The 20,169-nt window shown below is 32.1% G+C and overlaps 2 protein-coding genes across 4 annotated transcripts in view; one reads left to right on the forward strand and one right to left on the reverse strand.

The window, feature by feature from the left end:
• The window catches only part of LOC118197204 (methylthioribose-1-phosphate isomerase), a 39,882-nt gene that overhangs the window by 15,659 nt on the left and 4,054 nt on the right, over nt 1–20,169 (forward strand). For all 3 annotated transcript variants that reach the window (XM_035368711.2, XM_085819259.1, XM_035368710.2), the window contains exons 3-5: nt 2,504–2,739; nt 7,974–8,143; nt 9,065–9,466. In XM_035368711.2, coding sequence (XP_035224602.2) covers nt 2,504–2,739; nt 7,974–8,143; nt 9,065–9,466 — 808 coding nt within the window. The remainder of the gene's footprint in view (nt 1–2,503; nt 2,740–7,973; nt 8,144–9,064; nt 9,467–20,169) is intronic.
• LOC118179943 (F-box only protein 7-like) overlaps nt 17,029–20,169 on the reverse strand; it is a 70,050-nt gene continuing 66,909 nt past the window's right edge. Inside the window, exon 9 of the mRNA XM_085819264.1 lies at nt 17,029–17,350. Coding sequence (XP_085675390.1) covers nt 17,328–17,350 — 23 coding nt within the window. The 3' untranslated portion in view covers nt 17,029–17,327. The remainder of the gene's footprint in view (nt 17,351–20,169) is intronic.

Here is a 20,169-nt window from a genome sequence, read left to right on the forward strand (position 1 = left end):
TATCTATTAAATATAATTATTACAGAAGTCATAAGTGTGTTTTGTTTCTGTTCAGTTCATTCTGAATTGCCCTATATGTTTGTCAAATTATGTCCAGAAAATGAACCGCAATATTCAACAGTTTATATATGTATTCTCTAAATTTCATCTATAACTTTTTAAAAACCCATGCCCTTAAATTTGTTTTCCATTAAACGCAGATTTCACATTTTGCTTCAAGGCATATATATATTGTACATATCTGTGTCGTATGATGGATGACGATGTTACCAACATTATTTTGAACTCGTTCCATTTCAAAAATGCATGCAGAACTGATTTACCACATCAGTTAACTAATGATCTTTAGAAGGTTTTTTTAAGTGTCACTTTAACAAGAAGATGAATATCTGATATAATTATCTAGCAGTTCACGAATGTTTCATATTAGTTGAAGAAAGAAAACTTCTGATATTTATGCATAATAAATGTGTTTTTCCTCGCCTTTCCACGTCATTTTCTCCTACATTGTGTTCCTAAATTATGCCTTTTTTTAATTTTTATTTTATTTTATTTTATTTTATTTATTTATTTTCTTTTTGTGTGTGTGTGTGTATATATATGTGTATGCCTGCTTGATGGTAGACTGGCTGGATTGGATCCAGTCACTTTTGATAAATGCATTTCTCTTTTAATCCCTTTGGTGGGATAGATTGCATACATTTCTTTTATTTAAAGCTGAATACAAGTGTCCACTTGATTTCTGTAGAGAACATCATTTTGAAATGAACAGCATTTGAAATGGAATGTGTAGGTGTATGTCAACAGCATGAATCTGGAAAATGAAAGTTCATGTTTCAGAAATGAACTTTTGCAGTGTAAAACTCCAACAGAAATTCACATTGCATGAAATTTGTTGTGATTGGGCAGTGGCTGTTAGTGGATAGCTTTCTGTTGGCTACTAAATTTTGGGGAAAGATGTGTCAGGCATATAAGATGATCGGAGATTAGGAGAATAAAAAATATCTGCAACCTAAAAAAGTGTAGTGGCAGCATTGGAATCAGGACAACCACTATAAATGCACTGGGAAGCAGTATTAAGAAGTGAAAAATTTTACAGGTACCTGGTGGCAAAAAGTGTAGTGTCAGCTCTAACCTAGTATGATATTTGTGGTGTGCTAGAAGAAAGAAATTAAGCAATATGCAAGAAGATATCACAGGCGATTTTATCATTATTCTTTGTTATGACAGAAGTTTTGTAGAAGCGAGAAGTTTGTGTCTGGTTGGTCCCTCACTTCTTGATACAACACTGTTGAAACAAAGACTTCATGATGAAGGTGAAAAAGTTTAATGTTGAATGATGGTAATGGACAAAACATGAATTAAAATCTTCAACCAGAATTGAAATTGTTGTCAATCTTGTGGATCCATTGTCCTTGTAACCTCAAAAATTTCAACTTGCTAAATCCTTTGTGAACTAAAGATTACCTCTGCCTAGTATTACCAAAGAATTATTGCAAAAGATAGTTTTATGTGGAAAATGTGGAAAAAGTATATCTGTAGCATATTATTTTACTGAAAATTATATAAAAATGATCTAACTTGCTTGGGGATTACTTAAGGACACTCACAATGTCAGAAGTTGAATTAATATCGAAGTACACTCACAATGTCAGAAAATTGTGACTGGTCTCCTAACCTAAGTACTAGAAGAAGGTTTACCTTACTAACCACAAAATCCCCAGATTTCAAATTTTTCTTCAACCTTTAAGAGTCTCTGTTTGGACAGCAATGTTCTTTCGTGAAAGAAGTTTCTTCAGCGCTTAAATAAGTCATTCAAGGACTGAATAATAAAAATACCCTACAAGCAACAGCAAATCTTCTAAGATATTGAATCATGGCTGTTTCTGCAGAGCAATAAGGTTACAAGTAGCAGAAAGGAACGTCATCAGAAACTGCCTCAATAAAATTAACCTGTGAAAGAAAAAAGAAAGGGGAGAAAATTAGGGGAAATTACTTTTACATTTTGAGCTTTCCTGATGGTTTTTACCTGCTCTGAAAATAACATGGTGGTGACAGAATTGAAGGGAATAGAATTATTTGCCATTTTATTTGTTACTCTGAAAATAAGTGTGCAGCAAACAGTTTGAAATTGATTAAATTATTACACATCTAATATAATTTAATAAATTAATGATTAGTAAAGAAGCATGTTATACATGATTTCTATTTCAAAATGCAGTTATATTTCAAAAACTGTTTGTAACAAGCAAATCTCATGTATGAGGCCAAAGGTCTAGAAGTGGCTGGTGAGCCGCAGGTGTCGGAGTTTGGCCTCCGACACCTTAACTGACCTTAACACCTGATCTATAATATACAAATCACCCAATTTAAGAATGCAAATAATAAATATTCTATAAAATATTAAACTTGCCAGATAAAACTTTTACTATGAATTTTATGGTCTTCTGTATTAAATTTTTATTTACGCTGCATTTAGATTTCAAATTTTCAATAATTTTAGGTAAGAGGTGCACCAGCTATATCTATCGTAGCAGCTCTGAGTCTAGCTGTTGAATTGGCGGAACGAAAATTTACTTCCAAGGAAGATTTACACAAATTTGTTTGTGAAAATTTGAATTACCTTGCAACTTCTCGTCCTACTGCTGTGAATCTTTGCCAGGTTGTGAAACTGGTTTCAAATCTATCTGAGCAATATTTACTAGATAATGCTTTTTCTGAAGACACGATGAAAGAAAGGTAAAACAGTAAAATATCAAAATTTGTTATAGTATTAGTATAAATTTAAAACCAACCAAATATAACTGAAATGATTAAACATTCAAAATAAACCTTATGTTTCATATATACGTATTTTATATTATTTTTCATATTTTAAATGCTGTACAAGTTTGTTGAATTGTAAATTCTTTGGAGTAAATGGAAAAAAAAAAATCAATTTTAAGAATCTATTTATTTAAGCTGTTAATGTTTAGGTAGTAAACCTCTAATAGAAAAAATAACTTTGCATTTTCAGTAACTTAAATCAGTAATCTAAAAAGTAATAAAATATCAAGAGGATTTTTACATTTTTTACTCCTGTTAATTTAGGATTAGAAACAATAAACAAAGAAGTTTACTCACAGACATTATTATAAACATTTGAAAATAAACAGTAATCTCCTTCTTGTTTTTATATTTTCTAGTTATAATCCTCTTCCTCTCTATATTTTATTTCTTTAAAGATATTGTATTTATAAATGAATGTCATCACTCTGTAGTTTTCTATCAGTACTTTACTTTACACTTCTTGCTTTCTTATTCTTCTGCTAAAATCACATAAACCATCAGTAAGAAATTTATTATTATTATTCTTTTTTTCAGTTCTTCCTGTTATTTTTAAGATCTTCACAGACTTCATAAAATTTCTTTTAGTAGTTCCTGAAATTTGTGATCTTAAAACAAAGAAATATTTTATAAGTTTGTTAAAATTATTGCACATTTTATTTAAGGAATGTTTTTGGTGATTCTTGAATATTAATATATATGCAAAGAGAGTTTTATTCCCCCCAAACCTTTCATGTTTATAATTATTGCTTTTTTCGTCAACCTAACATATTAGTATCTCGTAAATAGATAATGTATTAATTATCAAGGTAAATTCTCATTTTTTAAATGTAAATAACATATAAATAAATGCATCATATAATTTAAGAATTTATCTTAGTTGGTGCTAGATCTAATACCCTTATTATTTTAATACTTACATACACCGTGCTCACAAATTGACAGAAATGTTTGATACAGAAATCGAGAATTATATTCTGGGACTGTACACAAATTGAAGAGTGAAATGCTTGTCATTTGTATGTAACTAAAAGTAAAATATCATTAAAAAAAAAAAAAAAAAAAGGTTTTTGGTGTTATGGTTAAAAAAAAAAAGGTTTTTTGTGTTCTCTTATGAGATTATGTGATGAGCATTTCTGTGCAAAGTATTGTACTGTATTGTAAAGTAGTAAGATGATAATTTCTGGGTAAAAAATAGTACAGTCCTCCCCAAGTGCAAAAAGGGGGGGAATTTTATTCACCGAATCTTACAGATTTATGTTCAAGAAAACACTGAGAAACTTCAGTGTTGGCACATACCATTTTGTAATGTTATTTACATTAATTAAAAATGAAAAATATTTGTACTTTAATTAATTTTTTATGATTGCCAGATTATGATTCTAAAGTAATAGAAGTTCTTGAGAATATAAGTGATTTAATTTTAGACTTTGAAAATGTATAATTAAATGTGTGAAAATTCTTTCAGCATAGAGAATATTAGTGATTTAATTTTAGACTTTGAAAATGTATAGTTAAATGTGTGAAAATTCTTTCAGCATACCAGATGTAACACAATTATAAATAAATATACAATAAAAGTAAATTAAAAAAAGAATATCATTGAATGGCATTTAAAGGGGACAAAAATCGACCTGGAATTATTCTAATTTATTTTTTAACTGACCCCTCAATGCAAAATGATAATGACGTCAAATATTGCACATTTTGAAATTATGAGGGGTGATCCAAAAAAAAGTGTACACGGCAAATGAAAAAGTATTTATTAACAATAGAAACAAGATACAAATGGGAATCAAGAGACACATCTGGCCTTCACTTTTCCACATAGTCGCCAAACTTGTTTAGGCATTTGTCAGAACGTTTGACCAACTTGTTTATCCGGTCTTGGTAGTAATCAGGGCCCTGCTCATTGAGCCATTTCTCGGCAGCTGTTTTCACTGCATCATCTGAGGTGAACCCTGTTCCGAATAAGTATCGCTTCAATGCCGGAAAAATGAAATAGTTACTTGGAGCCAAATCGGGGCTGTATGGGGGGTGATTCCAGACCTCCCACTTGAACCCTTGCAGCAATTCCTGAGTCTGGCAAGCTGTATGGGGCCTGGCATTGTCATGCAGAAGAATGATGCCTTTGCTCAGTAATCCAGGCCCTTTGCGTCGGATGGCTTTACACAATTTCGTTAAGGTGGCATAATAACGATCGGTCTTAATGGTATGGCCACACTCCAAATACTCGATTAGGATAACATCAGCTGTATCCCAGAAAACGGTTGCCATCACTTTACCGGTAGAGGGTGTGACCTTAAACTTCTTCCTTGTCAGTGATCCAGCATGTTTCCACTCCATCGTGGCTCTTTTGGATGTGGGGGTGAAGTGATGAAGCCATGTTTCATCACCGGTAACGATGCAATCAGTGAAGTGTTGGCCGTCTGAATGGTATCACTGAAGAAATGTGAGGCTGCACATCATTTGAGTGGCCTTATGCTCCGTGGACAACGCACGTGGAACCCAGCGGGCACAAACTTTGGAATATCACAACTCATGGGTTACGATACGCTTAACGTTACCATAACTCAGGTCCAACTCTGAGGCAATCTCACGCACGGTTACTCGATCCATTTGGCTGATTTCTTCAACACAGGCCGTCTTGATATCCATCCTTGAAGAACTTGGACGGCCGCTCGCTTCCATATTGCTGTTTTCCACATGCTCCCTACCCGCTTGATAAGAACGACACCATTTCGCTACCTGTTGTCTACTCATTGCTTTGTCCCTGTATACCTCAACGATTTGTTTGTGAATTTCGGATGCGGCCACATTCTTTGCCCATAAGAATCGAATTACAGCTCGCACCTCTATGCGAGACCACTTTTCTAGATGATGTGCGATTACTGTCGCTCTTAAATGTCTGCGTACTGGCGCTACTTACTCATAGAACCACTGTAGGACAACTAGCGCCATCTGTCAACCACCCTGGGTGGAAATATTCGCTCCACAATTATTACGTTTCAAATGCTTCTGCTTGTAAACTTTTTTTGGAACAACCTAAGTAAATATCTCGGTAAATTTTGTTATATGGGAGTCGAACTTTTTATGTTTTATTTTTTTATATGAATACAAAATTTTCCTGTGTATGTGTATTTAATTATGGCAAAGCACACAAGGGCTATCTGCCTAAGGGGAGGGATGCCTTTCGTGGAGGACTTTCTAAAGGAAACTGGCTCGTATACACGTTACACATGAGGAAAACCACGAAAATGCCCATGCAGCCAGCCCGTTCCCGGGATTCGAACCTCGGACCAAACTACCAGTGTTCAGCGACTTTACCGCTCGGCCACTAGTGGGCCAAAATTTTCCTGAATATAAATATTGGGACCAAAGAAACATGTGAAAAGTTAGAATCTGTATTTTATACAAAACTAATTTTTGAAAATTTAAAAGTATGAAAACATGAATCTTCATCATTTAAAACAATTTTAAAGTATATATCTACAACCAACGGTTATGAATATAAAGGCTGGGTAAGGACTTTTATGGACACAGTGCATATGATTCTGCTTTTTGTTGCTAATCTGTACGTTCTTAATATCTTATACATAAGATTATTAGAAGGATATCCTTTTTAAAGGAAAAAAGTATTACATAAGCATGATATACATGTGGGTATATTTTAGTAAGCTATTTCAAAAATTCATGTAACTCTGGACTTTATATCTCATTAGCTTGTTATTTTAGCAACTGCACTTAAGACGGTGTTAACTGAGTGACAATTTCAAAATAGACTGTAACTAAAAAACTTTCGGAGCAAGTTCTGTCAGACATTCTAGAGCAGCTAGCAAATCAATAGTTGTTATGCATTTCAAAGAACCTCGGTTTTAAATGTACTGTTATTGGCTGTAGAGTAAATACTTCGAAAAAAATTATATTAAATGCATATAGTCAGCCAGCTGGCTCTATTAACTATGTATCCCATCTATGCAAACCAGTATATTCTGAAGTTAATATAGACTGAGGTTTACTTCCAAGCTGTCAGAGTATAATTTGCATTCTATTATCCACATAAATGCCTCTTATGAGATACTTTTAGTCATATTTATATTGACAATTCAGTTAAATAACTAAATGCCAATCCATTATTATATGCCTCTGGTGCAGCTGTCTGTATTAAATGCTCAAATATATAAAAGGGATCTTTAAATATTTTGCAGGAAATACTAATTATAAGGTTGTATTCAGTTTGTTGGAAAATGAAAATTAATGTTCCCTTAAATTAGCTGGGTAAATAAGAGCACTATCCCCTCTCTCTAATTTTATTTATAACAGCATGCTCTCTGATACTCTGGGGCACCTTAAAAAATTTTAGAAGGTTGTATGGATTAAAGTAACCTCAGTGCCTTTAAATTTCTCGCATTATATCTGTCTTTATGAAAAGATATTTTTTATTACCTTATTTATGGTAGTAGTAGTCTTTTGCTGTACACTTTCTGTTTAATGTAAGCACCACAATAATAGTTAGGGTAGATTAGTCTATTTAAATATGGCATGAGGACTATCTGCCTGAGATACCTTCATGCAGGCTTTTATTTACATTACACATGGAGAAATCATGAAAACCAACCATGCAGCCAGTCTGTTTGGTTGGATTTGAATCCTGGTTGAACTACAGGATTCAGCTATATTAAACACTCAGCCATTGGTAAGGCTTCGTAATAATAATAAAAATAAATATTTGAATAACTAGGTATTTCAGTAAACTTTGAAAATGAATCAAACTGATCTATTGCAAAAATAAATTTTGTAAGCAAAACAACATAAAATTTTAAAAATGTAAACACCAACTTAACTAAAGCAACCATCAGATTCCAAAAATGAAATTAAATGCCTTTTTTTTTTTTTTTTTTTTTTGTTTTTGTTTGTTTGTTTGCATGTTCTTCTGGTTTAATTAGTGACATTCAAGCTAAGTAAATAAATAGTTAAAATTCAAGTAACCAAAAATTTAACTTGATAAAATTTAGCAGTAATTTTAAATTCTGTATTTTGACATTCAATTTGATTTATCAAAGTTCCAATCATAAAACTTATAAGTGTATAATAAACAAAAAATGTAGATGTATGCAACAATATATAAAGCTGCTTATATTTCTCAGATTAATAGGAGAAATGGAAAAACTTCTAGCTAGTGATATCAGAATAAATAAATCTATTGGAGAATATGGTGGTAAGCATATCGTAGAAAACTGTAAAAAGAAATTAGTTTCAATTTTGACTCACTGCAACACTGGAAGCTTAGCTACTGCTGGATATGGCACTGCTTTAGGTAAGCACAAATAAAAATTATAAATTTAGCAGCTTAAATATAAAAATATGCATATGTGATATTTTTCACATATGCATGTAATTTTGCTATTGTATGTAAATTCAATCTAATGCAATAATATATTACCTGTAATACAAGAATTCTTCATAAATTTCAAGGTCTTACAATATATGTAGTTCTTAAATTTTAAAAAAAGTATAATTCATTTATCTAATATTATAATTCTATTAATTAAAATTCACAATATGCTTTGGCAAATTTTTGAAAAATCTTGGAGAGCAAAGTTAGAAAATTAATGTAAGAAAATAAGTTTCATGTTGAAAGATTTTTGATAATTTGAAAATATTACTTACCTGTCACTAAAGTATGCAAACTGATATGTAATTTTTAATACTATATAAAATTGAATTGATCTATGATAAATTCAGCATTTTAGATTTTATTATAATTTTATAAAATACAAAATATACACTTGAACACTTTTCTTTTAAAAAAAGTAAGAGTAGAAACCAAGCAAAAGTTTTAAAATATGTAAACATATTTTTTTATTAAACTGTGTTTTTTAAAATATAAATTTGATTACACACATGCTAATGATTTATTGCATTATGTTAAAACACTTCACCATGTGAACAGAAGTTTGCTTTTCATATCCTCATCTTTGCCCACTTTATGACTAAACGTTTTCATTATGAGTGTATACACAAACTGCTAAATCACTCATATATAATTTACAGAAGATAAAAGAAAGCTACTTTTAGAGTTTACCTGTTAAAAAAATAAACTATTTATAATGTAAAAAATAAAAATACCTAAAATAATCAAATTAATGATTTACAAGCCTTATGTTCATATACTGCTTTTGATTACTGGACTGTTATTTTATTTTCTATCTTGTAATAAAGGAATTTCTCTCCACAGGTGTCATACGATGGTTACACGAAAACTCTAATCTTGCCCGTGCATATTGCACTGAAACAAGACCTTACAACCAAGGAGCCAGACTGACCGCTTATGAATTAGTTCATGATAAAATACCTGCAACTTTGGTTTGTGATAGTATGGTAGCATCATTAATGAAGTCAGGGAAGGTAAATGCTGTAGTTGTAGGAGCGGACAGAGTTGTAGCAAATGGCGACACAGCAAATAAAATTGGCACTTACCAGATAGCTGTATGTGCTAAATATCATAATATTCCATTTTATGTAGCATCACCAAGAAGTACTTTAGATTTTAATTTGGATACAGGTGATTCCATACCCATCGAAGAAAGGCCACATCATGAAATGACAACTATTAATTCAATTGCCATTGCTGCTGAAGGTAAGTTTAAAAATCTCATTGTTATTCATAGAATTATGTGGAAAATGATCCATTAATGTACAACTGTTAGTTTACGGTAAATTTTAACATGGAGTGCAAAAATAAACATTTTTGAGATTTTTTATTTTCATAAACGCAAGAAAGAGGCTGAGGCTCGTGTCAGAATTGGTTTAAAAAATTTCATTCTAGAGATTTTTCACTTGAAAATGGCCAATAATGTTTTTAAGTTGACAATGATTAAATTAAAGCCATAATTGAATCAAACTGTCATATAACTTTGCAAGAGATTGTAAAAAGATTAAATGTATCACACACAACAAATGAAAATCACATTAGATGTCTTGGACATATTAAGAAGTTTGATATTTGGGTTTCGCATGAAATGAACAAAATTCTGTTGACACAATGAATTAATATTTGCAATATGCATTTCAAACATACGCAATCAATCTTTTTTTGAAACAAATTAGCGCTAGTGATGAAAAATGGATTCTCTACAGTAACTGAAAAGGATCATGGCCCAAGCATGATCAATCAGTACAAATAATGTTGAAAGCTAAACTGCATCAGAAAACGATCATGCTGTCAGTTTTGTGGGATTACAAAGGTGTCATGTATTTGAGCTGCTTCCAAGCAACCAGACAATCAAATGTTTACTGCCAAATCTTATGAAACTGGAAGAATTATTAAAAAAAAAATAGAGATTAGAATTAACAAATTGCAAAGGGATCATGTTCCACTATGACAATGCGAGGACTCGCACATCTTTAGGAACATATATGAAATTACTGGAGCTTTGTTGGGAAGTGATGTCGCATCTGTCAGATAGCCCCAACTTGCATCAACAAATTATAATTTTTTCAAAGTTTACAAAACTTCTTAAATGGTAAAAATTTCAGTAATGTTAATGACCTCAAATTGCACTTGAATTTTTTGCTGATAAAGACCAGAAGTTTTATGAGTGTGGAATCATGAAGTTATCAGAAAGATGGCAAGATGAACAGAATGGAAGATATTTGAGTGATTAAAATTTAATTTTTTATATAGGGAAAAACTGAGTTTTATTTCACACTAGAAAACCAAAATTACTTTAATGCTAGCCTGATAAATTAAAAATTAATGGACAATGTATTTCAAAATTTCATCTGATTACATATCATTGTTATTTTAAATAATTTTCTCATTTCATATTTAATTAAAAATTATTAAAGCAGAATTAATTAAAATAAAACTAAATGACAGTTTTATAGTACATACAGACCTCATTTTAAGGTCATCCACATATGAGGTTATAGTGATCCTTACATTTGACCTATACTGTCCTATATAAGCATAATATTGAGGGAATTTTTGAAGTCCCAACCAAACTTAAACTGTTTCAGTGTTAAAATTGAAGTATTAGTATTGCATTAGAGTCAGTCTTCTTAAGCCCAAGACACCTCTGTAACAGGCCCACCAGTGGCTGAAGGATAAAGTCACTGTACACTGGTAGTTCATCCTGATTTCAGTTCCAGGTGAATGGGCATCTTCCTGGTTTTCCCTATGTGTGATGTGGATACAGGCTAGTTTCCCAAAAGCATTCCTCCCATTAATAAGATAGCCTTCGCATGCTTTGCCATAATCAAATAAACCGAACCTCTGTAAAGAGTTTCAGTATTTTCCAGCTAGTGAAATCATTGTTTTCTTATTGTTAATTGTTCTTTTTGGAGATTGTATTTTTCATTTAATTCCTTCACTTACAGAACAAGCATGATCTAAGGAGAGGGATGATAAAACAATAAAGCATCATTTTAAATACGATTTTAAAATTTGATCTTTGCAATAATTTTGTTAAGACTGACTATAAATGAAAGATTGAAATGAATTACATCAATGTACAGGACAAATATGGACTCTAGTACATTTCCAGGTTTTATGTATTAACTCCTCAAGGGGAAAAAAAAAAAAAAAGAAAATCTTTTTTCCAAATTGTCTCAACATTTTTTAAAGAAGACTATGATATTCCAGCTGAATTAGAATAATGGGTACTTTTCCGTTTCGCTGGCGCAAATCTCGCCAAACAGACTTTATTTGCGATAACACACAGTATACGCATAAAATATGTTAACATATGTTAGTTCTAAGGAATTTTTATTTTGAAGGCATAAACATTTTAATATCGTTTAAAATTTTGTAAAAATACAATAAATAAAGACAATAAATTTATAAAAAGACATTAATTTAAGAACTTGCTATGCTTTCATGGTACAACATCCTGATCTGCCATCAAATTAAGTCTTGATATGGAATGCAAGAGTTATTTGAATTCGTACAAATAGATTACTCAGAAATTATGTAAAACCGCAGTGCTTGACTTCGCTATTGTATTCTCATTTGAACTGATGAATTTAACCCTTGACTTTGCCTTTTCTATATTTTCACCTTCGGGTAAGCGGTGTGATTGCATCCTTATTAACGTAATTACCGCGAATGGCCTTAGGGCATAAAATTGAACTATCTGGTAACAATTCTATGTAATTGCATGCCAGTATTGAAAGAAACAATCAGTCTAATAAGAAATGGCTGCGATGTTGAAAATGGTGGAAAAGGTTACCAGCAAGGATATTCCGTTTGGCATCAGTTGGACCATTTTTGGCGACTTTATTGTTTGCGTCGGCAAAATGGAAAAATACCTCCAGCTGAATTAGAATATTGTTGGCATAAATAATAATGTTCTGATTTATCCATCATATAATTTTGATGGCATTAATTTTATAAATTTATAGGCAATGAATATTCAGGGATTTTGTTAGTGTTAAGAATGAAGATGATATTCTCAGTGAAACACTCTGTAATGAGGTTTCTTAATGGCAGCATCAAATTAAAGTTAGAAGCATTTCAAAACCATAAATAATTTAAACACAATTTCTTGAAATTGAAAGCAAAACGAAGTATTACTGGTTTTTTCAAGTATTTTTTTATCATTTATTTGAAGTTTATGGATTCAGAATGCAGTGTTGTAATAGCATATGTAAATAGATAAGTAAAAAAAAAAAAAAAAAAATCTGATAAGTATATTCCCTTACATTTTATAATAATTCAGTTACAAGTTTTAAATAATATTTTTAAAAAAATCTTTTATTCCCTTTCAGAAATATTCAGAGAAAGTTAAGTACATGGAAATCAGCACCAATATTTAACATATTTCACTAAAAATAAAAGGTGCTCTAATTTGAAATGGACTGAATAAAGCATTAATTATAAATTGACTAAGATTTCCGATTTAAAAGATGCCTCAGAAGCTAAAAAATCACGTCATATTTGAAAAAGTATTTCAGGAAGAAGCTATGTAAATAGAAAAGAAATAATGCATAATTTTAATATTAATAATACAATAAACTTTGATCTTAATTTTTCTAATCCGTAACCAAATAAAATCGAATTACCTTAAAGTTTTTTTATAATGTAATTAACAAAAACTTGTGAAAATATTTCATTCAAATTAAACTGTTCTGTGAAAAGTATAGCATTTAATTCTGTTCAGAACCAAATGTTGTTTAAAAATGTATTCTTTTCACATACTCTGAAATATTGTAGAAAAAGAAATATATACATTTATATGTATGTTTATGATGTAATTACAAAATATTTACATCCGACTGTATCAAAACCTATTTATCTTAATGGTAAGTCATTGAATGTTTTGGTCTCCACAAAGAGATCGCCAGTGTTTCAAAGTAGTGTATGGGGAAAACCGGTTAGAGGCCTCTCTTCTTACTTCCCACCTCCATGGCATTAAGGGAGGGGAGGAATTAAGGAAATCAAGAATTAAGGAATATATGCAGTCTAGTCGTAAATTTACAACCCCCATTTTTACGGGGGGTGGATCTGAAAAGGAGGGAATAATCTTGCTCAGGGTCGTGAGAAAATGTGGGGGCTGTTTAAACATCTAATTTCTCTGCATTCAGTTTTTTACAGAAGAAAATACAAATTATATTCTTCGAATGAATGGAATTTTGTACCATGAAAATGTATTCTTCAACGATAAACTGTAAGGCAAATAGCGTCTTTTTTCTAAAGCCATAGGAATAGAAAGACAGCTATTTGTTACATCAATGAATTCGTAGTAAATATTGAGATTTTCATTTCAAATGCTATGTTACTTGTATGCAAAGTATCTGAGAAAATAGTCTTAACCCAAATGGCTTTCAACTTTATCACGCCTAAGGACTGTTTTTCAATGACATTGTGGTCGCTGCTTTTTGGTTAATTTTCTAATGACATATAAACATTAAATTGTTTTTACTCGAGATTTATGAATAAAATAACGTGAACTAGACTGCAGAAAATTCCTCAGAATGAAGTTAATAATACTGAAAAATACATTATTGATGCACTTTTTGGTTTTATATGTAATCTGCTTTTTGGTTAATTTTCTAATGGCATATAAACATTAAATTGTTTTTACTCGAGATTTATAAATAAAATAACGTGAACTAGACTGCAGAAAATTCTTCAGAATGAAGTTAATAATACTGAAAAATACATTATTGATGCACTTTTTGGTTTTATATGTAATACAGTCAAAAGTCATTAATTCAGACACCCATAATCCGGACCTCAAAGCTACAAACTTTCTGCACATGCGTCACATTGACGCATGCGCGTAAGACCTTTACGGCTGCGAATATGCGTGTGCGCATGCGCATAATACGTGTACCCATGCGCGTTTTATGTATAACGGACGGTATCAGCTAAGCTAAAATTATCTAATTCAGTTAATGTTGCAGATTGCGTTGTTCCTTAATCATCGATTGGATCCGGCTTATTATGTTTTGCAGACTGTTAGAGCAAAGCAATTTTATACAAGTAAGCTTGAAGTTTCGATTATTTAAATTAATTTTAATACAGTCAAAAATCATTAATTCGGACACCCATAATCCGGACCTCAAAGCTAAAAACTTTCTGCGCATGCGCCGTGTTGACACATGCGCGTAACACCTTTATGGCGGCGCATAATACGTTTACGCATGCATGTTAAATGTATAACGGACGGTATAAGCTAAAATTATGTAATTATCTATTTCAGTTAATGTTGCAGATTGCGTTGTTCTTTAATCTTCGAATTGGATCCAGCTTATTATTTTTCGCAGACTGTTAGAGCAATTTTATAAAAGTAAGCTTGAACTTTCGATTATGTCAAATAGAATTTCTGATATATATTTACTAATTTGTAAAGGATCTACAAAGCGAAAGTATGTTTCGAAGTCCATTAAACAAAAAGTGGAATTGCTGCAAAAAATAGATAAAGGCATATTCTTTGTTTATGTAACCATTCTGAAATCTGTTTATCAGTTTCACGCCGCGGGGGGGATTGGACGCCGCGGCGCGGTATGAATTGGAAGTTGATCTGTCAGCACTATCCTTATCTTCGGGGCAGATGTTTTTATTTTATTTGGCTTATAATTCCTTACTAAATGTAGTATTTCATCTCGATGTACTCCGTCTTTGATATGATGTAAATCAAATTCCTCGTCATTATAATTCGCTCCCAAAAGTGAAGAAAGTGACACTGAGGTTATTGAAAATGAAAAAATTTCGATTAACAGTTTATAGAATTAAAGAGAAAGTATTATCACATAAAACGAAGCAACTTAAACAACTTACATTGAAAGAAATGTTTAATAAAGTAAACAAATAAATATTAAGCTTTTTTTTTTTTTTTTTTTTTTTTTTTGTAAATTTTGATACACTTTAGATCATAATTGTTCTTTATTTCATAAATTACGGTTTCATATTTTTAATTTTATAATTTCTGCATGCCATCTTGCCAGATTTAAACTGATGATCTATAATCCGAAAAAATCGATAATCCAGAATCGCTGAAGTCCCGACGAGTCCGGATTAATGACTTTTGACTATAGTTAATATAGAATCCTTAAATTATATATATCTATGTATAGGTATATATAAATGGAACAAAATATAGAACAGAGTATAAAATATCAAAGAAAAATATCTTTAATATACAGTGTTCATTACCATATGTATATTTATGCAAAATCAATATGAATGGTTAGTTAGGTTTCGTACATGTATAATTTATTTTTATATTTTGTATTTTTTGTATTATATTCAGTATTGTATACATATCTGAAGTTTTAATTTTACTTCTCCTTTTGGGTTATGACTTTAAGAGAGAAAGAATTGTTAGGGCCTTTATAGGGATTAAATTATATACCTTCAATTAAGATCCGACTTTACCTTTCTTCAACCACTTTACCACTTAGTCGCTGGTGAGCCACACACACATCCACATCCACATCCACACATATACATTCAATTATATTTACATGTCGTTTATAAAGTATAATCGAGTGCAATTTGGAATGATGGAATGGAAAGATCGATTTGTTAATTCATTCCTAGCTTCAAATCGGATGAATGCACTCGCGAAAAAAAAAAAAAAAATGGCACATTAAAATACAGAGTGAGCTATGAAAATTTTAACGAAGGTTTCGTATTTTATCTTATGAAAACAAAGTATCGGAATCTAATTAAATGTTTTACTTCTTAGAAAAATAGAAAATATAAATATTTGTGAATAAAAAGAAAATATCTTTAAAAAAATATAATTTAAATTTAAATTTACAAAAATATAAGAATTACAAAATATTGCAGAAATTAAATAAAATAGCGAATAAACTTATTCGTCACAAGCTTGCTAAATGTAAAATAGATTGTGCAGTCAGAAAGCTCTTCTTGTCACAGAAATATTCTGTTCATCAGGTTTAACGGTTACTCAGACTAAAGTACGAAGTTCAGTGGATACTTTTAGAGCCGACACTAATTAGTTCATCTGGATGATTCTCCGCAGGTGCAGGGAGTAAGAAAAATTGCTTAACGCTTTCGGTGGATACAGTGACAGAAAACTTCCACGTTGTTGAAGCAATTTCTTGACAAAGCTGCTGACGCTTTACAAAACAATACCTTATCTCTTTTAAAACCTCCGGAGGTTTAAATCATTAATTAGTTTTTGGGCGATATCTAGCCCTTTTTCGAAGACCTTTCGAATCGTAGAAATCAACATCGGGAACACCTAAGCTACGATTATCGATGAGAAACATGGCTGGGGAAAGTGGGATTCCTTTGAATGAATAAACTAGCCAAAAAAAGGGAGGGTACTTGAAAATTAGATGCAAAGTTAACAAATGGATTGAACAAGCCCTTCTACAGCCTACCACTATGTGTAAGGATTTTTGTAGATTTCTTCAAGGTATATAAATATGAGCCCATTTTCCTTAGAAAATTCTCCATGAAGTCATGCCTAGCCAATCTTTGTATGCTTTGCCATATTCAATTAAATAAGCACACAAAATCAAAACTAGGATACTTTCCGTAAACAATTAGTGCTGTTCAACTGGAATTGGATCGAATTATTTGTTTATGGCAGTGCTTTTCAGCCTCTTGACTTACATGTATGTAATGCTCAGGGGGGAAGAAAGGAAATTCCTAGACGAAAATAATGTAATAATGAAATGCTAATAAACAAATAAATATAATCATTAAATTCATTTGATAATTATAATTTAATTTGCAGTTATAAGGAGATGTATGTTATTTACAATCCCCAAAAGTGCATACTAATATTACTAAACTGTATAATAAATACATAAGAGAGAACTTCAAAACTTTTCGCATCCTATATAATTTGCCTCCATTCTAGTACCATGTACATCCTTGTACACATTACGGACTTACAATGAAGAGAGGAGAACTCTGTAGCTCCATTCAAGTTTTTATTCTTGATACAGTCAAAAGTCGTTAATCCGGACTCGTCGGGACTTCGGCGATTCCGGATTATAGATCATCAGTTTAAATCTCATAAGATGGCATGCAGAAATTCTAAAATTAAAAACATGAAACCATAATTTATGAAATAAAGAACAAATATGATCTAAAGGGTATCGAAATTTACAAAAAAAAAAAAAAAAAAAAAGCTTAATATTTATTTGTTTACTTTATTAAACATTTCTTTCAATGTAAGTTATTTATGTTGCTTCGTTTTATGTGATAATACCTTCTCTTTAATTCTATAAACAGACATAATTTCTTGTTCAGTTACAAAGCTTCGCTGTTCAAGTCCCGCAATTGCTGTGCCGAGAATACCGACTAACTTGTCAATCGAAATTTTTTCGTTTTCACTAGCCTCTCTGTCACCTTCTTCATGTCTTTATCCATTTTTTGCAGCAATTCCACTTTTTGTTTGATGGACATCGAAACATACTTTCGTTTTGTAGATCCTTTGGGAGCTCCAGCATCAGTTCTATTTGACATAATCGAAAGTTCAAGTTTACTTTTATAACATTGCTCTTACAGTCTGCAAAAAATAATAAGCCGCATCCAATTCGAAGATTAATGAACAACGCAATCATCAACATTAACTGAAATAGATAATTTTAGCTTATACCGTCTGTTATACGTTAAACGCGCACGCGAAAATGTATTCTGCACTTGCGCACACGCATCTGCGCAGTCGTAAAGGTCTTACACGCACGCGTAAAAGCCTATGCGCATGTGTCAACGCGGCGCATGCGCAGAAAGTTTTTAGCTTTGAGGTCCGGATTATAGATCATTCCGGATTATGGGTGTCCGAATTAACGACTTTTGTTTGTATACTGATACTGAATGAGACTTAAAAACACTTTTCTTTTACAATATATCTCCCCTTATGATCCTTAATGCACCTGTTTATTTTTGCCTTCGCAAATAACGTCAAAGTCCCCTTTCTGACCGCATTCAGGATGCCGCCGGAATTAAGACCCAAGTGTGGTAAGATTGAAGTAAATGAAAATCAGTTGTTTAAATTTTTATTGAATTGTGAGCATGTTTCAATAAAAATAAATAAATGATGATGTTTGAATACTATTAAATGTTTTAATCTTTTCATGCAATTTGTGATAGCTAAACTTAGTCTTAAATTGTACTTTCTTCCTAGTTCCTTTAGGCTGAGCATGCTAAAGAAATTCAAATCAAACTTCTTTAACCTGCTCAATATTGTTACAAAATGTACAGGCATGGTAAGATAGCTTCCCCAGAAAGCAGGTTTAGGGTTGCCACATTTGGCGATATCCCATGGACGGATGGAGAACCTTCTGGAACGAATTCTTACTGGTTTAGCCCAGAATGTTTTCGAATACAAGCCAAAAGCTATATAAACCCTGCTGGTCCGAAGTCAGTGTGTGTGCCTCGTCTAGCGAGCTGATAGTAAGTCATTGAGTGAGTGTCTCGAAGTCTAGCGCCAAGTGCATCGAGAGAGTTTTTCAGTGCGTTGCGAATTAGTGCATCGTCGAGCTTTGTCTTAGATTGTGCTGAGTCGAGAGCTATACTCTTGTGTATCATTGAGTGCATCGCGTGGAGAGTCTCGAGAATATGTGGAGTTCGAGAATGACCAAGCAGAATTGGGAGCTGTACTCGGGTGCTTTGCAGTGAAGCTGTCTCCACCATTATTGCTCGACAGTGTGGCTGAACATGTCAGCGTGTTTATAACAGTTCGACGACTGTAAAAGTGATTTTGGAGCCATCTGATTAATATTGGTAAATAAAGTGTGTTTTGATACTTGTTGTCGTTATTCACTCCAAATCTACGAATCCCGTACGAACGTGAAGGAAGCCGTAAAGAAAAATGCAACAATATAATTGAAACCAGACTCAGATTTAGCTTCATAGTCTCTGGTTTCAAACTTTTGATTTAGATCAAAGAATGTTAATATTTTTTTTTCCTTCATGAGATCTTTTAGCACATTGGCTCTTTATTAAATATTGTTAAAAATGGAATTTTATGATGTATTAAAATGTGGTGCAACATTTAGCAAATATACAAGGTGGTCAGAATTAAAACAGCCCTACTCTGAGCTCTCTGTACATTGAACTACTGTGTATAAAAGCTCCAAAATTGTTGAACATACTATTCAAGACATGGGGAAAGGGATTTTGTGTTAAAATTATTTCCAGAAACACCAATAGGTGGAGCTGTATTAAAGAAAATTTGCTGAAAAGAACACAAATAATCACAAAAAAAGTGTGGTATGGAATTTTTCTTTTTAAAATTCTATTGCTTATATGGAAAAAAAAGGGGGGGAGAAGCTAAAGAAAGGTGAAAAAACTTTAACCGTCATTGTAACTGTAATTTCGCACTGTAAGCACAAAAGTTTGCATAAACCCCTGGTTCGTAGCTAGTATTCTGGGCTTAAAACTGGAAATATGTCATTATTATCAGTGATGGCTGTTACGCTTGCCTGAATGCGCTTTGCTTGTGAAGTTGTTTTATGAAAACAAAGGAAATGCTGCAAGCTGCACTTCAAGAGTTTCGTTGACTTAAGAATTTATGCAAAAGACCATTACTTCCACAAGCTCTTGGAAAAATGATCGCTCGATTCAAGAAAACTGGAGATCTTAAGAGTTCAGCTGGGTCAAGGATGCAAATTGGCTTGTTCAGATGTCGTTGAAAATGCTGCTACCACTATTGTTGAACAATCAATGGCTAATGCTGTAGGCTATAGTAGCACACATGCAATGTCACGACACTGGGGTCCCTACACTACAGTGCATAACATATTGAGAAAAATAGTGCATTTTTACCCGTACAAAATCCGTCACAATCAGCAGTTGCAGCCCATCGACAGGGAGAAGCGACTGACTTTTGCACTGACATTTCTGCCTAC

Source organism: Stegodyphus dumicola, chromosome 6 (assembly GCF_044657685.1).
Source record: "Stegodyphus dumicola isolate Sdum_Otavi_A_Nest chromosome 6, ASM4465768v1".
NCBI classification, from domain to species: domain Eukaryota; kingdom Metazoa; phylum Arthropoda; class Arachnida; order Araneae; family Eresidae; genus Stegodyphus; species Stegodyphus dumicola.